Consider the following 25,559-nt stretch of genomic DNA (forward strand, 5'->3'; position numbering starts at 1 on the left):
AGTATTTATGACCTCTGGAATAGAATGGAATTTTGTGTCTTTGATTATGTTAGTCACCAAGTAAATTATCCAAAGGGGTAGGAGAAGTACAATTTTTAGAAACACAATAGATTTTCAACATTTAAATTTTGATGGGTTGACACTGATTAAATCAAGCCTAAATCCTATTTGATCAGAAAAAAACTCTAAAATATTTTTAAGTATATCCTAATCTTTGAAGTAATAGTCCTAGAAACATGAAAGTATAATTTCATAATTAGAGGGATATACACTGTAGTTATTATGAGCACACCATACACTTCCTCACTTTATTCTTTTTCTAAGGAAAACAATGGATATATTTAAAAGCAGTTTCAACTTTGGCTATCTTATGTAATTGCCATTTCACCTAAATTACTGGAAGTTTCCTGGGAAACATGTTTTATTTTTAAAAACTTTTGAAAAGACTGAACCTAATGTGTTTTAAGTAAAATCCAACTCATTTTTAAAGCATGGTTAAAGAAACAATCATTATGTCAAAATGGCATGCTCTCTCCCCACCAAAAAATAAAATAAAATAAATCAGTCTTTTTTTTTCCCTGGTCAATGTTAACAGGATGATTAAGAGGCATAATTGCTTTTTTAAGAACCATCTCCTAAACAGAGTGCCTCAAACCCTTCTCGCTTTCAATAAGTATATTCCAGATACCCACACATTTAATTAAACTATTCTTTCTTAAAGACAATGAATCAGTTTTCTTGTTGTCAAACAAGCAAAGCATTGTTACTTGGTATTCATTTTCTAGTTAGTGGTTTTTACCTTAAGTATGATATTGTTGAATACAAATATTCATTGTAGTAAATTTAAGAACTTTCTTCATTCTCATTTCAGACATTAAGATGTATGGGGGAAGGGAGAGAAAAGTGTGGAAAATATAAAATAACTTTTTGAGAAGTTCAGTTTCAATTAAGGAATTTTATAAAGATATCTTGTTGCTGTTCTTAAATTAATTCTGCAACAGAAGCCAAGTGATTTTTTTTTTTGGTCTTGAATAGTAATGATACAGATTTTCTTTACCAATAGTGTATATATTAACTATATTTAATATGTCAGAAGTATTTTATTTCTATATCTCTAAATTCTTAGTCCCTACCAGGGCTTAATGACATCAATAGCATTAATTCTGCCAGAGTAGTGAATTTACCATTTATTTTCACAACTTTAAAAAAAAAATCTCAACTTTCCTGTGAAACTGCTATTTTGAGCAAAATACATGAAAAACTAGTAATTTCGATACAGTACATGAAACCACTCAGGTTTTTTTGTTTCTGTAATATAACAGGCATGAATTTGCTGACATTCAAAGTCTTTTTACCTGTTTTTCCTCGCAGGTGTGAGGACTTTTTTCTTAAAAACAAAAGACGCACTCAATTTAGGGAAATGTCTCCACACACCCCTGTAGCTACCATCAACGAGTCCTGGAAAGCTCTGCAACAAACGGGGTTACTTCACCCGCTCTTTTCAGAGTTTCAGCAAATTAATGCGGTGCGCTCCCTCCAGGTGGTTTTAATGTTTGTTTTAATTTAAAAAAAATTCAAAAATATGACCTACCCTATACCCCTAAGGCACCTCAGACCATGCTCACTTAAGGGTGTACTTTCCCGCCCAGGTGTATGAAAGGAGCATACGAGCTGTGAGTAGAAAACATGCAGATTTCGTTGAGCACCCAAAGCAAGAAAACTGCTGAGTCTTAACGCTGCTAAATGTCCTGAAGTTGCTCAGTCTCCTTGAACTGCTTCCGTTCCAACTGCTTCGTGTGTGTCAGGAATACCCAAACCCAAACCCAACAAATCCCTCCTCCGGAGAAGGGGGAGCGAGGACCGGTCTCCCACCACCTGCCGGTCCACAGGTGGCCGGGCTGGGAAGGACCTTCGCCTCCCGGGGCTCACCTGGCCCGCCTGGCCCCCTCCGCCTCGGGGGAGGGGGGGCCCTCCAGCTCCCGCGTCCCCGAGGCCCCGCGCACCAGCCCTGGGTGCTAGCAGCCCCGCGGGGCCTGGCGCAGGCGGGGAGGCCCTGGGGAAGCACGTGCCTCCTCTCGAAGCCCCGTCGGGCGGGAACTCCGCCAGGCCTCCGGCTCCTGGCCACCCGCCCGTCTGCCCAAGGAGTGGCCGGGCCACGGGACGCGTCTGACCCACACACCGCCTCCAAGTGTGAAGTTCGGGGCGCCCCAGGCCCGGGGGGCCGGGTAACAAATGCGGCGAAAGCGAGGCCCAGGGGTTGGGTACCTTGTTCCGAGGCCGCACAGGTGTCCAGCAGGTGCAAAGCCGGGGCTCCCGGTTCCCTTCCACGGAGCCGCCAGGGGGGGCCGTGGGCCGCAGGGAACCGGCCTCGGGAACTGCCCGTGGGGCGGCCCAGCACCTGGGTCTCGAATGGCACTGGCCCAGCGGCTGCGAGCGCCAGGGCCCCGGGTGGGCCGGGCGGGGTCGGTGAGGAGCCCCCCGGAGTCCTGCAGCCGGACACCCGGGCCCCTCTGGCGAGACCTGGACGCGCCTCGGCGGGGCCGCTGGCACGTGCTGGCCGCGCACCGAGGGGCCGACGCGCCACGCAGGGCCGTCCGGGCCGGGCTTTTAAGGAGGAGCCCGCGCGGGCGCGACCGGGACCCGCGCCAGGGGTCTCCCTCCGGGGGCGGCGCCGCGGGGCGGGTTCGGCGGGGCCGGCGGCGCCCTCCAGCGGGCCTCCGCGGAGCCGGGCTGGCCGGGCTGTCCGCGCGGGAGCGCACGCGGCCCCGGCCGGGCCTGGCCTACGCGGTGCGCAGGGTGCACGCGCCCGGGAAGGCTTGCTGCCGCCGGCGCCCGCAGCCCGGGCGGAGCGGGACCCGGGGGGTGGGGGGGCGGGCCTCGCGAAGTGTGCTCCGGCCTCACACGGAACAGAAAGCGCAGGGCGTGTTGGTCACTTCGCAGGGAACTTTTCGTTGTTTCCTTATTTCCTTCCTGCGCGGGGACCAGTTGAGCAGCTTCTCGGCCTCACACCCAGGAGGTTCCAGGCCAGAGTCGGAGAGCTGGGCTCTGGGTTTCCTGGGGGCATCGCCCCTCTCCATCCCTCCCCCATCCCACCTCCGGGGGGGGGGGGCTCCTTTCCGACCTCCCGCTGCAAGCCCAAGTGGGACGCATCCGCGTCCACGGTTTTAGACGTTGTGTTTGCGTTTTAACCTTCACAGCGCGAACCAGGTACCTTGGCTACTTCTGGAGAGGGGCTGAGGCGGAATGACTCGGGTCCCCCAGCCTTCTGAAGCCCCCCCCATCCCCACCCCCTCCCCCGGCGCAGCTCGGCAGAAAGGAAGGTTGTCTGCTGCCAACGTGCAGGACACGGATCATTTGGGTTTTTTTGGTGCGGTTTTTTTGGTTGTTTTGTTTTCTTTTTCTTTTTTGGCTCAGCTCTGAGAGCATTACAGAGCTATCCTTTCCCGCCTCCCGACCCTCTTCCCCTCCCCCTCTCCTTTCTGGTGCAAGCAATTAGGGTGAAGAAATCATTGCCAGGCTCCTGCCTCTAAAGAGAAAGGAATCGCTTCGGGGAATTGAGTCCTGACACCTGTCTCTGCCCTGGATGGCAGGAGGGGATGCGGGGTCAAACCGCCTGGCCTAGGGCCGAATAGGGGAAGAGGCCTGGCTGACCGGGAGGGGAGGACACCCTCTAAAGAATGTTCCTGGGGACTCCTCCCGCCACGTCTTCCCGCCCTACCCTTCGGCCTCCAGCTGCACACAGATCATTAACACGCGGGTTATTAACACGGAGTGGCGTCCGCCCTCCACCCCCGCTTCAGGGCCCCAAGACCTGGATCCAGTGCTAGAATCAGAAGAGCCACACTGACAAGCCGTTCGTTCATGAATTTGCATTTATTTTCGGGAAGTTATGTAGATAAACGGGGTGGGGGGCTGCCTCACATTTCAACAAGTAATTTGTGATCTTCACATCGGACAAATTAAATTTACAAATTACTTTCCCACCTACCGGACAAAACGGCCAAAGCCAAAATTGATACACAGGCGCGGGCGGGCGGGCCGCATATTTGGAAGCGCGAGGTGCACTAAGAACTCACTAGACAAAACAGGGGAGGCTGAGAGAGAGAAGCTGGCGGGAATGGGAACTGGGGTTTGGGACCTGGGTTTGTTTGTTTTCCCATAATATGTTTTTCTTTCCTTTTTTTTCTTTTTTCTTTTTTGGTCTCTCAACCAGAACTGCGACCCTGTGCTTAGCCCTGAAGGACACAGCCCTGCGCCCCAGCCCAGCCCCCTCCCCTCTAACCTGACTTTTCCGCTTCCTCCACACTCCGGGCCCTCCGATCCCCGGTGCCCAAACGGTTCTCTTTAATAAATACAAACAGGGAAAAGGTGTGAGGGCAGGGCAGCTTTGAACAACTGAGAAAGTAAAAGCGCCATCGTTTGAGGAAGAGAAGCAGGGGGACAGAGGGAAATATTTTTGCTTTTGTTTTATATATAGATGTGTATATGTATATATATATATGTTGTATATATCTTAAAGTTCTATTTCCTGGGCGCTAAAACGAGATATGCTTCAGTTCAACCAACAGCCACTAGAAAGTGTGAGTGGTCCTTGGAACGGACCGACTATGTACAGCATTCCCGCTGAGGCGGAAGCATGAGCCTGGTCTACGCGGGGCGGGGCTGAGCGTGAGAAGCGGGGGGCGCCTCCTCCGGGCCCGGCCCCAGCGCATCCTGCATCCTGGGAGGAGGAAGAGCCGAGAGCTCGGGCCTGCAGGCGGGGAGCGGGGCCCAGGGCAGATGAAGGGACGGCAGCCTGCACGGGAAGAATACGCGGTGGGTGTTTGGGAGGAGAGTGTGGGTGCACTCAAATGGGCAAACACATGCCAGTTAGTGACTCCAGTGTCCAGGAAGAATAAATAAAAGTGTAGGGCTCAAACAGCCGGTCAGAGCCGAGAGCCTCCGAAGGCTGCAAGTGCATACTAATTGTCCAGAAAGACTGGGAGAGGGTGAATTAGGAGTTCGGTCGGGTTAAAGGGGAGAGCACACAGCGCTCGCTGCCGTATAGAACTTGTGGGCCAAGCCAAAGCACCGGTCCCTTCGTCAAAGGGGTGGGTGGATTTGCACCTCCTACCCTAGCAAGTGGCACGAAGGTGAGGGTGGCAGTGCAGGCCATGGGCATCGTTTAGGGGCATGAAAATCAGATCTGGAGAAGCCGAGGCAAAGGCGGGTGGTGCAGCAGCAGCAACAGGACGGGGACCACAGGGAGCGTAGGTAGTTTCGTTTCTCTTCCTCCTCTCCCACTCCTGGGCTCACAATACCTGGAACCGCCACGAGGCTTGGTCTTTATAGTCCAGACAGTCGGGCGAGTTGAAGTTGAGTTTCCAAGCAGAGGAAGCTGCGGTGGCGCCAGGCTCCTTGTAATCCAAGCAGTCGGCAGAGTTGAAGGCGAGCCCTGAGCTGCCATAGCCCTGGTGGTGGTGGTGATGGTGGTGGTGGTGGTGGCCGGAGGACTGGCTCAAGGGGTGGTGTGCGTGGGGATGGTGGTGATGGTGGCCTGCCATGGAGGATGGTGCCATGGGGCTGAGCTGGTGCGGGTGGTGGTGCGAGTGCATGGGCGCCAGATAGGAGCTGCAGTCCACACCGCCGAAGTAGGAGGAGGAGGGCGCGGGGTAGCCCTGGCCATAGCTGCCGCCCTGGCCGTAGGACATGGGATAGGAGGCTGCAGCCGAGGCCGCGCCGGCCGCTACCGAGCGCTGCATACAGGACGCGTTGCTAGGTGCGGCCAAGGGCTCGGGCACCGACACCGACGCAGGTGCGGAGCCCGGAGAGATGGAGGCCGGACTCCAGATGGACGAGGCGGCAGGCGTACTCAAGGACGACGGCGCTGCCACCGCCGGGTTCCCGCCCAGGCCTGCGGCCGCCACGGCCGTCGGGTTGGCGGAAGCGCTGGAAGCCGAGCTCGAGGACGAGGCGGAGCTGGACACAGCGGGCGGCGTGAACTGGCCACTGCTTTCGGAGCCCGAGCTCTCCCGCACCGGGGACGACTTCTTCTTGGCCGGGCGGTTCTTTGTCCCGCTCCCGCTCTGCTGCTGCTGGCGGCATTTGGCACGACGGTTCTTGAACCAGACCTGCAGCGGGCCGGTCGGGGAGAGTGTGTCAGTAGGCGAGTAGAGCTTGCTGCTCCCCGCCCCTGGGGCCCACCACCCCGCCTAGGATCACGCCTCGAACTCCTACCGAGGCCTCTGCCCCTCCCCATCTCTAGCCCGGCCAGCCCCTGCCCCAGCCCCAGCCTTCCCAGCTCCTCCGCCCGCCCCCAGCCTACTGCTCAAAGACCCTCCTCTGGCCGAGTAGGGATGTGAACACATCCCCCTCCCCCGCACCCCCGGAGCAACTCTGCCCTAGGGTGGAGCATCTGCGTGGGTCCAGTCACAGGTCCAGCCATCTCTAAACTGCTGCTGTGGTCTGTTCCCAGCAGCCCGTGTGCGTTTGGAGGCCCTGTCTTCTAGAGCTAGAGCGCAGGAAACAACGGAGGGGCACAGAGCAGGCCGGGAAGTGTGGGACAGTCACCAAGTGTGAGGTCTGAGCCAGTGGGCCGGCGGGAGGCCCGGGGTGGGCAGGGCGAGAATTGGGGCGAGAGTAGGAGCAAAATGAGGAAGCTGAACAGAGGCAGTACTGGGAGATGAGGGAGAGAAGCCTCGGCAGAGTTTCTTTGGGCTTCTTGGCTCCGAGTGGGGAACCTAATAGGACAGTCAGTCAGGAAGCTCTCACTCATCTTGGAAGGCCCTGGAACTTGGCATTGCATTCCTGGTACTTTCTCGAGACTCCGAGAAAAGAAGGCGCGATAAAAGGCTCCCGAGGAGAGTTCTGAGTTATAATCCAAACAATATTTTTTTCGGGGCTCTTTCATCGCAAAGCCCAGAGCCCGGTTTTGCATTCGGCATCTTCTTGTGGCAAAGGAAGCGTCTGATTAAACTGGCACTACCCGCGGAGCCAACTCCCAGATAGGGCACCAGACTCCGGCCAAGCGCCACTCTTCTACTGTCAGGATTCCCGGGTTGCAAGGCCAGGGCGAGGCAGAATTCAGGACCCTGAAGGAATTGGGGCAAGTGTGGGACCCTCAGGGCACTTTACTTTCGGAGCCTCTTTGTTCTCCCGCAATCCTAAAAAGGACCTTTGATACCCAAAGCGCCCTGGGGCCAAGGGCCGAATCCAGGGCTCTAAGCTAGCTCCTTTAACTCTGTCCCCTCTTTCAGGCTCAGGACCAGAGTGGGGGTAGGGGGTGGGGGTCTGGGAGGGGCCGCCCAATCTGTAAGCCCGCCCCAAAACCAGACCCCAGGCCCTCCACCACCAGGCCCAGCACCCCTATCCTGACCTGGAGCGCCCGCGTGCGCACCTGGACTCTGGACTCCGGCAGGTTGATCTTGAGCGCCACCTCCTCGCGCATAAAAATGTCAGGGTAGCGAGTCTTGGCGAAGAGCGCCTCGAGCACGTCCAGCTGCGAGCGCGTGAAAGTGGTGCGCTCCCGCCGCTGCTTCCGTGGAGTGGCTGAGGGGACACGCGGGGGCGCCTCGGGTCAGCGGGGGCCGCAAGGACCCGCGCCAGAGGACGCGGACAGGCCCCTGGCAGGCCCTGAGCGAAGACATCGTAAAAGAAAGCCGAGCTCCCAGCAAAAGAGGCCGAGCCCCAGAGGCCACAGGTGGTAGGAAGTGCATGTGTGTGACCGCGAGCCACTCTCTCCAAGGCTCCGGGGCTGCCCCCTTCCCTAACTCTCAGAGGTTAAGAAAGGAAGAGAAATTATGCAGTCTCCCTTCTTACACACACACACACACACACACACACACACACCAACAAACTCCCTGGCTGGAGGTTGGGGAAGGGGTGCACAGAGACACCACCTGGAAAACACTTTTCGAGGGAATAAATGGGAGCGAAAGAGTGGGAGCTAGAAAAGGAAGCCAGAATCCGGCTCAAGCCATCCACATCAGCGGTACAACAGTTGGTGCGGACGACTGGTCTGGAGGACAATTTAGGGAGAGAGAATCCCCTTCCTCAGCGCAGCCAGTTGCTTCCTGGAAGGACAGCTTTGCTCCTCCTGTCAGGGCATGGCGAGTGTCTAGATTCCTCATTCAACGTCGAGGGGGAAAGGAAGAGATTCACACATGCACACACCAAAAAAAGCCACCCAGGGGAAACGAATCGCGATGCTGGTGGTGGGGCCACGACAGGAGACAGGTGGTGGGTAGGGTCCCACCCGGGTGTGCACGTTGCCCTGTTTCCACTGCCCTGGCCCACCTCACCGACCTGCAACTCTGCCCTGTGAGCCTGCAGCGTGCCCCTGCATTACAAACAGACCAGGCATCCGGCTCCCTGGACCGGCTCAGCAACAAAGTGTGTGCTCAAACCCAAGAGGCTGGGGGTCCCCAAGATTTGCAGGAACTGGGGGTGGGTGGGTGGGAGCTGGTGCTCACCCGGATAGCCCACGGAGGGGTGCAGGAGGTCCATGGCGGGCCCGGCCAGGCCCAGCCCGTTCATGCCGTATGGGGGTTGTTTGAGGTAAGACATCATGCTAACAGCCGGGTGAAGGCGCCCCGACGGATCCAGGGGGCCAGGCGCAATGCGGGGCTACCACCGCGCAGTCCTTCAAGCTCTGTTGGGTCTTGGGGCTCGGCCTGTGTAGACAGGAGACACAAGGAAACAGTCATTCACAGCCATCTCGGCTTCCTGGTCTTGTCAGAGGCAAGGAGCCACGGGGTGGGGAGGGGACACAGGCTGTGGACTGCGCTGGGCGGTCAATTCGGCTCTACAAGGCCTTAGTCCAAAGACCAAGACTTCCTCAAAAAGCAAACTTTTCTGGGTCGGCGTCACCTCTTTTCGTGCTTGGAATGGGCCAAAGACTCGTAGGGCATCGCTAGGAGTGAGGAGAAGTTAAAAGCTGGACTACGCTGGGAGGTCAGAGTCGGAACCGCGGCGTGAGCGAAGTCCCAAGTGTAGGCAAAATTCTAGCCGGGGGAGGGCCGGCCCTACACGGCACAGCAAAAACGCACTGGGCCCCGCTGCAGGCGCCCAAAGGATGAGGGATTGTTTCATTCTGTTTGAAATGTTTTAGGAAGCGAGACTAAAAGATAGAGATTAGAGAACCAAGGTGAGGCGCTAGCAGCACCTGGGCCTCTCCCAGACGCGAGGCGCACAGAGGAGAATGCGCTTCTTCAAAGGACTCAACGGCTGGTGCGGGCCCCAGAGCCCACAGCCACCCCTCCAGCTGGCCTCTCTGTGCTTCGCCGCTGAAAAATTGCTCCCCCGAAATCCCACTGCACCCCAACCGCGGTTACTGACCCAGGTCCCCCACAGCCGGCCAGAAGACGCAGAAGGGGCCACTGTAGCCTCGGCGGGTCTAAGACAAGGCCCCAGGTTAGGGGTGCCTCGTCGGAGCCGCAGGCCTTTCTTCACCAACTCAAGCGGTCCTTCTTTCTACCGGGTCCTGGTGTGGACAGTGGGGTCGGGGCGGGGACTGTGCCCCAAAGGGTCTGGCAGATTTGGGAGGTTTGAGGGCAGCAGGTCCCGTGCGCTCCCTGCCTACCCTACCAGCTGAGCCCGCGGCCCCAGCACCCCATCCGCGCCGGAGAACTAGGCCTCGGCGGCGTCGCTCGCGCTGACCCGGGCTGGAGGGTCGAAGCTTGGCTTCCCAGGTGCCCCGAACCGGAGGCACCGCTCTCGGGGGTCAGGAAGTGCCGTGGATCAGGGCCCTAGAGGACCTGTCGCTTCCCTGAGCTTTTTGGTAACTCCACGCAGGCCTGGGAGCCGCGCTAGGGAGTTACAGGGTAAGAAGTTGGAGCCAAACAAGCCTCCCGCTCCTGTCCTTGGGGACCCGCGGCCTGCGCTGGGGAACCCAATTTGCAGGGAAGGGGATGAAAAGGAAACAGCCGGGACTCCTGGGCCATGAGGACTCTGCTAGGCTGCGGCGTGAGTTTCAAAGACTTTCTTCAAACTTAGCACTTCAGCTCGGTTTCTTCGGAGGAGGCGGGGGCGCGGGGCCGCGGCGGAGCTCTGGGGTCGGCGGCGCACCCTGACGGGAGCCAGGCCGCCCCCCAGCCTCGCCCACCTGCCGGGACCTGGGAAGCGGGGGCCCGTCTGAAGAGGGGGAGGCGAGAGCACCCCGCGTGTTTTCAGAGCCCAGGGCGGCCCCGCGGCTTCCTCCTTACCTGCCCTCAGCTGCCGGGACTGCTCACCATCTACTTTGCGCCCTCACCGACCCGCCAGGCAGGCAACCTGCAAGACAGAGCAGCAGAGGAATTCGTTACCCGCCGGCCTGGAGGCTGTCCGGGACCCCCGGGTTTCTTTCTTTCCCCAACTTCCCTCCTCCTTCCTCTTTCTTTCCACTGGCTTTGTGCCTGTCCCTCCAGGTTTCACTTTATTGCACAGACACTGTTTGCAAAGCCCTACACGCTCCCGAGACAGACGCTACCTCGCCCGGGACCACGCCGAGGGGCCTCGGGGGAAAGGGCCGGGGGGGGGGAGAGGGGCAGAGGTGAGGGTGGCTCGCAGTTGCCCCTGCAGTCCCGGTGCAACGTGGAGGCGGTGGGGCGGGGGCGCTGGGGAAGTCCTGCAGAGGCACTTTGCAAACTAAATAAATCAAGCGATTTACCTTGTCGGAGTGGCTTGTCTTGCTCGGTTGTTTAGGTGATTGGAAATGTAGCCTGATGAAGATTGATCACCTTTCTACTGCCCTCCCCGGGTATGTGAACGCGAGGTGAGTGCGTAACGGGGCGAGACTGCCAATCCCGGGCCCCGCGCGGGCTGAGTGACAGGGAGCCGGGCAATGGCGGCCCGAGCCCGGGGTTACCTCCGCGCGCCCCCGCCCTCCCCCGCCCCCTGCACCCCGCCCTCGCCGCCCGCCCGCCCCGCCCCGGTCGCGCGCTAACTCCAGGGCTTGGCTGGCAAACGAGGCACAGAGCTAGGCAAGGAAGGCGTGCGCAGTGCCCGAGCCCAGGTCGCGGAGAGGGGCGCCGGTCCCTAGGCCGCCCTGGGCCCCCCGCCCTCCTCTCGCCCTTTCAGCGCCCCGGAGGGAGTGGCAGAGAGGAGGCGAGGTGCTGGAGAACCGGTTCTCTCGCTCCCCCGCGCGCCACCCGGCTGGGCGGCCGGGTTGTGGGCGCGAGGACTCCGGCGCCGCGTGCTGGAGGAGAGCGGGCCCCCGGCCCCGGCCCCCGGCCCCTCGCGTGGCGCCGCGGGCCCCAGCGTCTCCTTCTGAGCCGCCACCTGCAGACGGACGCCGCGGGCGGCTCGTGCCGGCACAGGCTGCTCTGCGGAGCGCCCGCACAGCCCGGGGTGCGCAGATCCCGCCTCGGCGCCGCGGTACTCCCGCGCTCGGGAACAGCACCCCGGGGGCGGCCGCGCCACGTACCTGGTCCTCGGCGTCTCCTGGGGTTCCCTACCCCCCCCCACCCCACCCCCCCACGAAGGGCGTTTGCAGATCTTAAACGCTTCTCCTGCAACGTCGGAGCCCGGCGTCTCCTCCCCCTTGCACACACTACTTCTGAGTCGAAAGATTGTGATAGGAAACTTTCTCTTTCCTTCTGCCTCCTTCTGCCAGGGACAGTCTGGTGGGAAACTTGGCCACAGACCCCTGCCTCATTTTCTTTCCCACGTGCCACAGAAGGAGCCTCCCTGGGGCGACTTCCCCGTGTTATTCGTACTGGCGAAGCCCGTTTCCCAGCCGAACAAACTTCTCAAACACATCTACCTGGGTGGACTTTGTAAAGCGCAAAAAAAAAAAAAAAAAAAGTGTTTTCGGCGCAATCCTGAGCAAGGCAATTCTTTTAAATGGCACCTCCTCCTGAATATTAGGCAGGACTTTACTGCCTTTCGAGGAATTCCTACCCCTTTTCCCTAATCGCCGCTTCCCTCCACCCCTGCGGGCGGAGAGAAAAGTTTGCACGGGAGTCGGTGTGCGGGCGAGTCCGGGAGCCGCCGGGCGCATCGCGGTGGGAAGCGCCGGCGCTGCCGGGGCCGCGGGGCCGGGCGCCGGGCGAGGAGAGGCGAAGGGGGAGCCGCTGAGTGAAAAGGGGCCGCGGCCGCAGCTCATCAAAGTGCTTCCCCCTCCCCCAGCGACACTCTCCTTTGGAGTCCGAATAAAATACGGTAACAGAATATGATGGAGGGCACACTGTTTCCTTAACTGCTTCTCAAAGGACCCGCGAGATCTTCTTAGGACCTTTAATAAGGCTTTGGTCGGTTCTTTTGTTAATCTCTCAAAATCAACTCCTTCTAATTGAAGTTGGAGCTGAAAGCGAGCTAATGTTCAAAGAAAGTGGCCGCCAGACCAACGAAATTACATTTTTTTTTTTTTTGGACGATGAGGGAACATCTAATCAAAGGGGCCAAGGAGGAGGGGTGTGAATGGGGAGTATGAAGAGAAAAAGAGGTTTTACAAGATCCTTCTCTGGTTCACAAAAGTCAGCGACACGGGCGTTTCTCTCCAGAACAAAGACACCGCGGCCCATTCACAAAAGGGAGAGTAAGAGACACAGAGAGAAAACAATAAAAGAAGCGAGAGAAAAGGAAAAAACATGAGAAAGAAAAGTTTAACAAGGAAGAGACTGTGCGGAGCGCAGCGCTGACCCGCCGGAGATACACCTTAGGATCGCGCAGGCCCCGGCGGGGAGCGGCCCTCGGGGCCGGCGGCTGGAACCCCCCCCTCCCCCAGGCTCTCCTCACCCCACCCCGCCCGGAGCTGGTGCCGAGGTTTAAAGAAAGAAACGAAATACACCTCCTCCTTCATTCCAGGGAAAAGGCGCGGGCTGGAGCGCACTTGTTTGGGGGGGAGGAGGGGCGGGAAGCGTTTGCGGGCGCCCTGGCAACGTCCTAGCCCAGAGCTGCCCCAGCCCGGGCCTGCGCGCCGCGCGCCTGGGTTAGCCCCTAGGGCCGGGGTGCGTGCCCTGTCTCGGGCCCGCCACCCCTTCCGGTCCCGCTTCCTCGGACCCTGTTTCGCCTACAGGTTCGGCGCGGGCCGAGGTCGGGGCGGCGAGGTGGGGCGCTGTGGGCGCTGGAATGTGCTCGGCGGTCCCCAGGGCCCAGCGCGCGGGAGCCGCCGCTCCCGCTTCCAGATGCTGCCGTGGTCTCGAGAAGTTGGGAGGAATCGAGTAGCAGGATCCCTCCTCCACACACACACCCCTAATGAGGGTATTTATCTAATCCAGAATTGCAACCCATAAAACCCCGGGATTAAGAGAAGAAAAGGGAGAGGAGAGGGGAGAGGGGGAGAGGGAAGAGGGAGGGAGAGAGAGAGACAGAGAGATGGAAAGTTTCTTGCACTCGGCGTGGAGGACTGAGCGGCCGTCACTAGGCAAATGTCCAGGTGGGAGACGCTGGGCTAGGAGCCGCGACCCTTCCAGGGACGGGAGGAGATGGGGTATCGCAGGGGCTGGGCAAGTAGACCCAGCCCAGACCCCGCGGCCGGGGAGGAGGCGTGGAGCTGGGCTCCGGAACCCGGATCCAGCATCCAGGTGACCTCGAGGCCGGGCCAGTCTCTGGAGGACACTCGGGACAGGGGGAGGGGCCGTGGGATGCTGGCCAGGGGCGGAAGTTCTGGCCGGCCCGTGGGCTGTGCCCAGGCCAGCCCGCTGCCCACGCTCCTCCTCCGCGGGGACCCGGGCCCACAGCTTCTTTTCCCGCAGCGCGGGCTCTCGGTTCCCGGCCTCCTGGCATCTGGGTTCGCGCCTGCGCTTGGGGAGCGGCACCTGGGCGCGCGTATATGAACGAGGCGCCCTCGCCGCGGGCCAGGCCCGGCTAGTCCCGGGGGTCCGCGCTCCGCCGCCACTGCGGGGCGTGCGGGCGCCACGAAGCAGCCCAAAGGAAAACCCGCGAGGCGCGGGCCTGGGGCAGTAGCGGCAGGGACCGGGGCAGCGAATCTGGGGCTTGGTAGGTCGGAAGCGGCTGGGGGAGCCGGCTTTCTGGGAGGCTTTTGGAAGGGAAGGTTCCCCGAATCCAGCGTCAATGGGGTGGGTGACGCTGATCGCCCCAACCTCAGGCTGCTCCGGGCCGGCGATTTGGGTCTGCCGGCTTCCCGGGGCTTAGAGCGGGCTTCTGAGAGCCTCCCCGAGAGCGCGGCTGCTCGCTCTGTTCTCCTGCTCGAATAAAGAGCACAATTACCAGATTTCATTGAGTTCCGATAACTTTTCAATAACTTGTTAAAATCCTTGTCATGAAGAAACTACCGTAGCAAGTTTTTGTCATTTTAAAAGACTGGCAACTGAAGGTGGCTGCATGCTTTTGAACGGAATTTGTGTATGTGTGCATGTATACATACTTGTGTGTATATGTATGTGTGCATATATGTATGTGTGATCGAGGCAAAAGTATAAATGCTAGTGGACTGTTCTGTCTCCAGACTTGTTGAATTAGCCTTCTTTGTTTTGAACACCTCTCTAGAGGAGTAATGGGAAACTACCATAAAATCGCCAATTTCTGTTGCCTAGAACTTCTTGTTAAAAGTTCCTTTTCCCTCAACTCTCTCTCTCTCTCTCTCTCTCTCTCTCTCTCTCTCTCACACACACACACACACACACACACACCTGCATGCACTCACTCTCCTCCAACAATAACTCTCTTCCTTTCACTTTAGCACCTACAGACTTGCCAGTTAACAGAAGTCATAGTTCACAGGAGTGCAAAATTATAACAATTTAAAATAATAACGTGGAAAATTCATCAAGATATTAGCTTTTTTTCAGTGCTGTGGAATAAAAAAATTTCCGCAAATCTTGAACAGAGATGACCCTTTACATAAGATGATACTTTACACTGCTTAAGAAAATATGACTAATTGCTTTTCAAATCCAGTTCCTGTCAGCAGGGCCCCTCCGGGATGGTGTATCCTTGCCCTGTGTTCAGAAGGACCATTTTTTTTTCCACATGAAGTCTTACTGATACACAAGCTTCTCTTCAAACCAGTGTTATTCTCATTGCAAGGAAGTAGCAGAGGGTTTAAGGTAAGAAAGTTTCTGCTTTTATTGAAAATTTATATATGACTTCAATATTGTAATAAATAAACAGATAACCATTTTCACACAAAAAAATGACAATGCTATGCTAGAGAAGAAAATATTAATTGGGAGACTTACTCATAGTGGCAAGACAGACTTTTTATCAATACAGAATAAATATTAACAGCATTCTTGAGCCAATGTTGAGAGCTAACAAAATGTAGGAACCAAGCTAGATGTAATAAATAATTATCCAGAGAAAAAGATGGCGCATTCTCAGAAGATAAGAGCTCTTTGTAAACTGATGCATGTCAATTAGTCCCATCCTCAAAGCTCACCTTTAAATCACAGGACTAGTCTCAGGGCTATGTTAAAGGGCCATCCTCTGAGGAGAGGAGAGGAAAGGAACTCTATTATCCTTACAGTGAAATGCAAAACAACTGCAGAAAATCCCACTGGTAAATAGGACAGTTTAATAAGTAAATTGAATATGATCTAACTATAAAATTTAGATAACAGAGTCAGGGTTACATATGGCAGGACTGGAAAAAAATCATTCATGACATTTTTCTTATTCCCCTCTGACCCCCCTCCCACCATCATTATGCTATTAACAAAAAATGTTTTAAAATTTCTCTCATCAAAAAATGAGGGGTGTTCTTTTCTTTCTTCTTTGAACGGTTCCTCGAACACTCCCAATACCAATCATTCTCAAGGTATCTGTGCAAATCTATTTCACATGATTTCAAGGAAATGATTAACTCACACAAAAATCCTTACACAAAGCTATGTTGGAGCTCTGTATATTTAATCTGGAAAGGAGGGAGGAAAAGGGGTGGTGGTGGTGGTAGCAAAGAAGTACAATCCAGCCAAATGAAATGTTAAGTTTTAAATCAACAACGAGTGTGACTTTCTGGTCTGTGGACCCAAGACTAAAATTTTGGGATATAGTCTGGTCCAGTGGCTACTGAAGAACACATTTCTCTTCTTTCTTGGCCATCTTGCCTTTGTTTTGCTCCAGAGTTCGCTCCAAATGCTCATCTTCTTCTTCGGCCCTGGAAGTCAAACAGGAAACAAAATTATTTTTCTTCGTGGAGGCAGAGCAGCACGCCCCTCTTCCCAAGGCCCAGCGGGTGCAGATATCGCGGGGCCAGTGGGAGGCTGTCCGGCCCACCCGAGCCCTGGACTGAAGTTTCGGAAAACTTCTCGGACCCTCAGCAGGCGCAGAGCCTCCACCCAGTCCCACCGCACACTCACTGCTTTTCTTGTGCATCCAGGTCCCTGACGAGCGCGTCGCGCTTGTTCACCAGGGCCACCAGCTCATCCAGCAGGAGCTGCTCGCGTCGCTTCTGGGCCGCAGTCTTCTGCCAGTCTGCACACAAGGAGGCTCGTTATCCACCCGCAGGACCTCCGCGCACTCTCCCGCCCCTTCCCGCCTTTTCCAGTTTCCTTGTATTTCTCCACAAACCATATTACTGAACTACTAGTTAGTGTTTTGTAGCGAGTTTGGCCATCGAGATAACGACTTCAGCCCTAAAGCCCTGCTTTCTAAAATTTCCCGCAGAAGAAGACGGCTATAGCCGGGCTGGAACCTGAAAAAGAGACCAGGTGTGAGCCGGTGGCCAGCCGGAGGTGCACACCCGATTTAGCCAAAGTGGGGGAGGGGGAGCTGGAGGCCCCGAAGAGGCCCGCGCGAGGCTAGGTGGTGGGGGATGTGGGTAAATGAGGGGGCGGGCAGCAGAGATGGGCGATAAAATCATTCTGAAAAGGCTAGAGAATCTGCCTGAGAACCTACCCTCCTCCCCCGCCCCCATCCTCACCCCATACAGCCTATTCTTCACTAATTTCCTCTTCGCTCTATTTTAGCAGTTGGATGTATTTCACACTGGGCGCCATATGCTTCACAATAACTTTAAAAGTAGTGAATCGGCTAATTAGCATTTTTCTTTGAAGTAAAAAATAAATTTGCTCTGCAATATTACACTGCAGCTCTCGATCGCATCACAGCCAGTTTTCTTTTGGAGAGGTTGGCTGGGTGGTTTCGAATCAAAGCACTTTGCAAAGGAAAAATTACATACTTCTTTTTGAAACCCCATGTTAAAGGTTGGAAAATCCGATGAGCAGTGTTCTTTACATGGGTAGGGGCAGTATTTTGAAGGTTTTAAGTCCCAATAATATATTTCCAAATCTTTGCTGGTCTGATTATTTTCTTAAGATGAGCAGCAGTTTGGTTTGATAAAAACAGAACCTAATCGAACATTTAAAGCACTTTTGTAACCAAAGCCAACAGCTCTCTGGCCAGACTGTAAGGGCTTGTAGCTGTCAATCAATCCCCAGTCTACCCCGCCTCCCTCATTAGGAAGGTAAACAATGAAAAGAAGAAGTAGATGATGAGGCAGATAGCAGAACAAATGAGGAGCTAGAGGGAAACAGGACACCAGCTTAAAAACAAAACAAAACAAAAAAAACAACCGTGGCCACTGACTCAAGCAGCCCCTCCCCCAGCAAATGCACTTTCCAAAAAACAGAGAGAAGTGCAATCCTTTTGGGTTTCTCTCTTCTCTCTCCATTGCCCTGGGCAATCATGTTAAAACTCACATGGCTGGTGCTTATTCAGATAAACCTAACAATGCACACCGCTGGTTACCATGTGAATCTTCACAAACCACACAAGAATGTGCTGGTTCAAATCCCCCCGACCCCCTCCAAAGCAAAATTTATTCAAGACAGCAAACTGCTCAGCAGCTTTATGAAAGCAAATGGTACTAGAGGGAATTCTATCCTGTATTTACAAATTAAAAATTAGATACATCATCATGCAATAAAGGTTAGAATAGCAGCAAGAAGCTAGAATGGTTTATTCAATTTTATCATTATTCCTTTCATTATAAGCTCAAATACATACATACAAATATATAAAACATACCATATACTAATAATCCACATCTGATACAAAACATCACACAAATAAATGGTCACAATGCATTCTCATTAAAAAAGAAATAAAATATTCTATAACATGAAGAGGAATAAATTATTACTATGAAAAGGTTCTTTTCTAAATGTAAGAATTTAAAAATAATGGAACAGCAAGACTGAAGAAAAGCCATATTTTATCATAATTTTATTCTTTGAATTAAAATGCTGAGTTTCAGGAATACTGGACAATTTTCTAATCTGGGTCTTGTTCTTAATCAGTCTCATTCTACATAGCAGATATTTTAATAGCGCTCTCCAGGGTGCAAGATCTTAAAGTTCATCTAATCTAATTTCAGGTAACTGTAGTTCTAGAAATATTAACTCAGAGAAAAACCCAGTAAATTTGTAAAAGATTTGTAACTAAATTTTATAATTATTATGATTACTAGTTTTGATGAATATTAATTTTTCCATTCCAACCTGAAGAAATCATGTTGATTATAAGCTTTAATTTATAATCCTCACTTCCAAAACATTTTGATATAACTGGGAAATTTTCTCTGCCATACACTTAAAAAGTATAACTAAACTGAAACGTACATTTTTTAAAATAATTTTTTTTTTAAAAAAACAGACATTGAATTATCCCTTCTCTGCATTTGACCGGTCACCTTTAAGGCTTTAATTAATAATTAGAAATATCAAGATTTCTTTAATTTTTAAAAAACAAGGCTTTAACAATATGCATGAGAGAAAACTTTTTAACACCTGATATATTGAAAATTTTTTAAAATCTTAACTTTTCCAAGCTGAATTTCCCGTAACTATAACAAAAACATTTTAAAATTATGAATATTTAGGTAATTTTCATCATTTCACAGTCAAATTTAACTGATATTAGAATTTAAATTGTAGAGCAAATAGCTATCTATGTATAGTGAGTACTTTTTACAATAGCAAACTATTTTTACTTTGTACTTGCTTTTTTCATAGGAGTAAATTTATATACACACATATGTATTTGAATGCTAGCTTGGGAAATTAAGTAAACTATTTTGATGATTTAAAAAAATTAATACATTTAAAACTGATCAAAATTCACATCTGTACGTGCAAGCCTAAATTTAAAAATTAAAAAAAAATCCTTTTTCAATGGCTTCACCCAGACATAATGTTATGTTTTAAAAACCTGTAAGTTTGTGTTACCTGTTATACATTTTAAGAAAGGATTATTCACCTATAGCTCCACTCACAGCTAGCTAGCTAGGTGACTTTGGCTTAGACAGACTACAATGTGGGTTCTGATTAATTTAAAGATTCCAGTGTACTTTTGCTACAAAAGCCATACTTTAGCAACAAATAGGATTAAGTTTTGATGCTGCATTTGAGCCAAATTGTTGAAATAAAGAGATTCTGTTTATGTTTATGTGCACTGAGCTGTTTTGTTAATTTGAAAAAAACTCTTTTTTATATATAGGGTCAATTATTTATTCTCTGATTCAGTTTATTTGCTGAAATTGATAATTACCTTGGAAAAAAGGCAAAAGAAATACCTATAAGCACTTTAATAGAAAGGACCTACAGTTGCTGTAGTAAACCTTCCACCTTGCCACTATAAATAAGCCTGGCACTTTGATGAAAATTAACACTAGTTTTGTAAAGAGCACATTGGGGGATTGCAGTCAAGTCTTATCTTTAGTTCCAGTCAACTAGCAATCCTGAAAGAGTTTGCATCATCATCAGAGCAGGCCATTTGATAGGATTCTACCTCTGTACCTAATCAATCTATGGAAGACTGTGGCTGTGCTGTGCAACAAAGCTAAAATAGATTTACAAATGGGGTTTTAGGGGATAAGCTCCTCCACAGGATTACATATTGATTTTAAATATAAAAAGCTTATCATATAAACCATAACTACAAAAATAGTGAACCTATGCATAAATCCCTTTAGAAGAGCACCCACTTCAAACTCTAAGCCAAGAATAAATCAAGATGTACAAAATCCTAGAGAAGATCCATTCCTTGTGCAGAAAATGAACATACCACTTTCTAAAAGCCCACCCCAATGTGTGCAGAAATGAATTTACCTTTCCTGAGGGGGCATTAAGTAATCTGGAACAAAAAAAAACTATAGGAAAAGTATCTGAATGATGTTTGTTAGCTTAGGGGATCCTATAACTTAGCTCAGTAGAGTGAAACTCCTGCTATGAAAAAAAACTTAAGGAAAATAAAGGTAAAACACAGACCAGAGTGATTATGGATTTTCAGAAGAATGGATATGTTGAATGTTGTTATTATTTTGCTCTCAAACCAAGCTGTTAATATTTTGTTCCATGTGCTGTGGCTATTAATATTCCGTGCTCTACTCCTGGTGAATGGTTTCAGCAGCATATTTATTTGAAAATATTTTAGTCAATTTATTACAAAAACCATCATATGGCTACTAAGTAAATTTTTAAGAGATGGGCAAGAACAAAGCAAAGCAAAACTAAACCAACTCATGCGGCCTGTTAGTGTGTTTTTCTGTGGTGTTTTAACACTCCAAAAGGCTACTGACCTAATCACATGTATGTCCATTCTAAGGGTTGGCTCAGAGGACACAGTCTTCACAGAACTGATTATCAGGACTGTCAGTACCTCTCCAGGACAGCTCAACCCTAGTACTGCCCAGGCTAGTGCAACAGGCCTCTCTAAGAAAGGGTCTCTATTTGTAATCAACAGGCTGCTTCTTTCTTCAAGTCTCTTTTTTCCCCTTAACCAGCAACAGAAACTTGTTGAGAGATTTGAGGCACAACCACATATGGGACAATTATATTATTTTTAAAGAAATCAAAATTGTTGGGAAAAAACATTACTTTTTCCCCCTCTTAAAAATATATGGCTTTCTACCGGTCTACCATGTGTACAAGAGCAGGCAGAAAAAAAATGTAAGATTATTTAAGATTCTATGTCTCGTATGTAGGGACAGGACTGCTGATGAAATGGGATCTTTTATATGTGTCATGGCCCTCCTTTTAAGATGGTATATGGTAATAATACTGGTTTTGGGATAGAAGCAATATCTGCCTTAAAAGTCTACTGTATTGTATCAAGTTGTGTTTTAGGGATGATTTAATTATTATACATGAAAGAGTAGGCAAATTCTTAATACTCTGTATTGAGTGTAATGTATAATGAATCTATAAAGAATAAACTGAATAATGAGTTATATATTACATATACTACATATACATACATTTAAAATTGCACATATATATATATACATACCATGTAAACATATCTGCAGTAACTACCTTTCACTAACTATTTAGCTTTCCAATTTCTTAAAAATTATACAATGTCTACAAAAATTATATCCAGAGGAAAAATATCATTTAATATACTTCTATTTTTTATTTCAATGATAAGTTTCAAAGAACTTCTTAAATATTTTGACAAATTTTATTCAGATAGATAATCATTATGCTTGCTATTAAACACACGATTTTCATTATCAGTAGTATAATTTGATACATTTGGATAGCCACTTGAAGGAAATTAGCTATCTGAAACCTTTTAAAATCAGTCTGATTTCTAATGAGGATGTATAAGTATTGTTAGTCATATTTATCAAATGAGATAATGTACATAAAAGTAAAAATAAAACTTCTATAATTTTAAAATATGCTATTTAGATAAATAGCATGTATTTTATCCAATAACAGTGTTAATTAAAATATTTTAAAAATGTTTTCACTTGCCTTCCCCCTTACAACCTTAAACTTCTAGTTTTTAAACTAATTAGAATTGACTTATTATGGATCAGGTACCTTATCAGGTAAAGAAGGAAATTACCATGGACAGTCAATGGGTTAAGAGGTCAATATAGAATAGGAAAATCAATTTGCATTGATTAGACAAAAGGTCCATTTTACAGAGCCCAAAGGATTAGCTTTTAAGCAGACAGACATCTTTAACTATGAGACATTTTCAAATAATAAGGATAAAGAGAACAGCATTCTAAAACACCTAATTATTTTCAAAAAATCATATATAGTAAATGCCATAGTTAAGACAGCCAATGTTTACTGATATTATGAACTATGCTTAGGATTACTACATAATTCATTTAAAAGCTTTATGAAAAGTATGAAAGTGTTTCATTTATCTCTTATGCCAATCTTTGCCTGAATAATCGCTTAATAGGAGCTATAGTAGACTGACAGTGACATATTTCAGTGTTGACATCAATTAAATATTAAGGTAAAATTTAGATTTGAAATGTGAAAAATCAAAATGGTAAATCTTACTCAAACCTCTCCAGTGTAAACAACTTTAAATTGCACATAAAATGTAATTAAATCATTTAACTCCTTATATTTCCCATTTTATTGACATTTAAGCTTACTGACAAAATTTAAGAAAATCGTGTGTTTAATAGCTAGCATAACAACTATCTGAATTACTAGTAAGGTCCTTAGGTATTATATGACTAATGCTTTTTGATGCTAAGGCATTTATTTGCAAATTCTGTAGGTCCCTAGTCAGATCACACCTAGGGAGACAAGAAGTGTATTATACTCTTTCAATCTCTCTTGACAATTGACACCTCACATACCTCCACTCCACCATAGCATTTCTTACCTTCAATGGCTAGCATTGCCCGCAATTCCCGATTCAGCAGCTCATACCTTCGTTCTAAGTCATGTTCTTTTTCCCTAGGCAAGTTGCAAAAGTTCATCAATATGCTAATTACTAAATCATTAAACACTTAAAAGAACCTTTAGGTTACATTGATTTTAGGACTCATAACTGACTTTTCTCTTTAACTTTAAGCTACTCCAAACAAGTGATACACAAAGCTAAAACCTTCCTCAGGTTGAATATTTACTAATGCTGTTATTTTTCTTCCTCAATTTTGAATTGCACAGAGGTATATTTTAATCTGAAAATAAACAGTCTCATCCTTCAATGCTTCTTGTACTAAGTGCCAGATATAAGGCTATTTTGTCTATTTTGTCAAAGAGTTTTCATAGTTCCCAACAAACATGCTTTTGTCTAGAACTCCGTATGAAAAGAACACAGAAACATGGCAGCACTACAAGTGCAAATTTAATACAGACAGGGCCATAAACCTGGGGCTGGTTAATTTCTGTGCTTCTTTATAATTCTTTTATCAAGTTCGGGCATAACAGACATGACAGAAATAGCTGTTTTCACTAAAATAAAACATGTAAGCCTGTTTCTTCCCACATTAGGTGGCATAATATAAGAACACTGCTAGTTAGCAAAAAGGAACATTAGGTCCTATAGTAAATTAAATGCTAAAGACTAAGAATGCTTACATTTGGTTTAGTCTATATTTTACTGTAATTCTTGTAATTATAAAAAGGTCACTTCTCTGTAACTCTTTAATCTTTTATCCCAAAATTTAGGGTAACATCATCTGTAGAAGACAAAGGTACTTTTGTCCTTATTAAGAGTTAGTTTAATTTTTAACTTAGAATCTGATGTTAAATACATTTCAATTTATTTATAGGTACACCAAGTCTTTTTATACACAATGCTTTATTTCTTAAACACAAATATTGTTTATATTCATTGGCTTTCTGTATAGCAAACATATTTTCAGTATCTAGCACTCTATTTTTTAAATTCTTACTGTTCAGATAAAAACTGGTTATACACTATTTTTTATTTTTATATAAAATAGACTTTAACCTCTAAGGAAAGAAAAAGTTAAGTCTAATAAATATGAAACCCTAAGAAACCAGTAACCAAAAGCCTAAGATCCACTGATGTTGCAGGAAAAACAAGCAGTTATGAGTACTTACAGGAGAGAGAGCTGGTTCATTCTCCTTATTAAGGCATTTTTCTTATTAACTAACATAAACCATTCCTGCATCATAGCTTCTTCTTCTTCAGTGTTTCTTCCTATAATTCAGGAAGAGTTATTTCTTGTTATATGACATTTGCAGGCTGATAACTGTTTAGCACAAGTGCTGTTTTTTCCTAACATAAAAACATTTTAGTTACCCCAATAGTTCAAATTAAACAGTTTATAACAACATAAGATTAAAGTCCAAGGCCTGAAAAAAGAAATTGATATTTAAAATTTCATAATCTTCTAAAATTCAATCTTCTAAAGCTGTTATTATTCAGCATGTCAAAATATACAGCCCTCCTGAACATATCTACAGATCATACTAACACTAACACAGTGTTAGTGTTAAAAGAAAAGTGTTCCAACTTTTAAATCCTCCCCAGAGGCTGATTTGTTATTATAGTTCAGTGAGGAACTCATGGTGCTGACAGACATATGGTCATGATAAAGAAAAAATATTAAAAAATCATTATGAGAATTACAAGACTAGCAGGAAGATCAGAGAAGTCCAGAGATTTTGTGAAAGCTTCCACTTGTAACAACTTGTTCTTTTTCTTCTTTTTCTCCCCCAAAGTAAACTAAGACATACATGCATATACCATTCTGGAAGTTATCATCCTTAATAGGGTAAACACTTGCAAATTATTTTAAATGACCAAGTTACAAAAAATGCCTATAGCTGTCTGTGAAAAAACACATTATAATGAACATAATAATGTCAGTAAATCAGAAAACATTTGAATGGAGAGATGGTCTAACATTTTAGATTATAAACTTACTAATTGCACATTTCAAATTCACTTTTCCTAATATACATTCCATCATCTACACTACTGCCCCCCAAAGGCCACTGTATCAAGGATTATAAAATACAGTACGTATTTGATATTATTCATGTAGGTACCTGTTTATTCATAAACAATCATACTTAAAAATTTGCCCTAGCTGGTTTGGCTAAGTGGACAGAGGACTGGTCTGCAGACTGAAGGGTCCCAGGTTCGATTCTGGTCTGTGGGCTCGATCCCCAGTAGGGGCGTGCAGGAGGCAGTCGATCAATGATTCTCTCATCACTGATGTTTCTATCTCTCTCCCCCACTCCCTTCCTCTCTGAAATCAATAAACATATATTTAAAAAAGTTAAATATCCCAGATAAGATTCAATACTCCAGTTAGTTCCCTAAATTTTATTTTCTTTGTGAGCAGGATATTTTCTTTTAACTTTCAAATACATTTAAAACATTTAAACAGTACAGAGGTATAACTGAGTAAAAAGTCAAGTCCTCTTTCACCAATCCCACCCCAACTCCCTTCCCCAGAAGTAAGTACTATTAAGGTTTAGCATGTCTCCTTCCAGACCACAGATATAGCTGTCTATCACACATGTATATACCTCAACTATAGATTCATACAGGTTTTTCTTTAATATAAGTGAGATCATATCACACCGGGGTGGGCAAAAGTAGGCTTACAGTTATGAGTACATGAAACAGGTTTATTCTTGTATTGTTATTATTGTAGTAATTATTAACCTACTTGTGCCCACCCCTGTATATTACCCAGTGATGTACTGTTGTCATATTGCTTGAAGATCTACCTCATTCTTTTAAATACTTAAATAAATCATGAATGTACCATTTAATTAACTATTTCTACATTGATATAAATTTGAAGAAAAATTTAGAATGAAAATAGAGTATAAAGAACTGTTCTGTGTGCAAAAGATTATACTTCAGAGCATCCCTGTGAAATAGGTATCTGTTGTTCATCATTAGGGAGAACAGTGAGGATATATGTCTTCATTAAATGCTGTTAAAAC

The 25,559-nt window shown here is 48.3% G+C and overlaps 2 protein-coding genes across 2 annotated transcripts in view; both read right to left on the minus strand.

Annotated features, from left to right (window-relative positions):
- Nucleotides 1-4,199: 4,199 nt before the first annotated feature.
- OTX1 (orthodenticle homeobox 1) lies at nucleotides 4,200-8,693 on the minus strand. Its single transcript, XM_081101567.1, has 3 exons — nucleotides 8,451-8,693; nucleotides 7,376-7,527; nucleotides 4,200-6,110 (listed from the first exon to the last, which is right to left on the minus strand). The coding sequence occupies exons 1-3, from the start codon at nucleotides 8,545-8,547 to the stop codon at nucleotides 5,292-5,294; spliced, it is 1,068 nt and encodes a 355-aa protein (XP_080957693.1). The 5' UTR covers nucleotides 8,548-8,693; the 3' UTR covers nucleotides 4,200-5,291.
- Nucleotides 8,694-14,960: 6,267 nt separating this feature from the next.
- The window catches only part of EHBP1 (EH domain binding protein 1), a 471,942-nt gene continuing 461,343 nt past the window's right edge, over nucleotides 14,961-25,559 (minus strand). The window contains exons 26-29 of the mRNA XM_081100594.1: nucleotides 23,694-23,793; nucleotides 22,504-22,577; nucleotides 16,218-16,332; nucleotides 14,961-16,015 (exon numbers count right to left, since the gene is read on the minus strand). Of these exons, the coding sequence (XP_080956720.1) occupies nucleotides 15,925-16,015; nucleotides 16,218-16,332; nucleotides 22,504-22,577; nucleotides 23,694-23,793 (380 nt within the window). The 3' untranslated portion in view covers nucleotides 14,961-15,924. The remainder of the gene's footprint in view (nucleotides 16,016-16,217; nucleotides 16,333-22,503; nucleotides 22,578-23,693; nucleotides 23,794-25,559) is intronic.

This window comes from Myotis nattereri (genome assembly GCF_964212035.1).
Source record: "Myotis nattereri genome assembly, chromosome: 10".
NCBI lineage: Eukaryota > Metazoa > Chordata > Mammalia > Chiroptera > Vespertilionidae > Myotis > Myotis nattereri.

Coding starts and splice junctions, on each gene's coding strand:
- OTX1 (XM_081101567.1), bottom strand. CDS start 8,547: ATGATGTCTTACCTCAAACAACCCCCATACGGCATGAACGGGCTGGGC. Junction 7,528..8,450: donor CCCCTCCGTGGGCTATCCGG/GTGAGCACCAGC, acceptor GTGTCCCCTCAG/CCACTCCACGGAAGCAGCGG. Junction 6,111..7,375: donor TGCCGGAGTCCAGAGTCCAG/GTGCGCACGCGG, acceptor GGCCCGCTGCAG/GTCTGGTTCAAGAACCGTCG.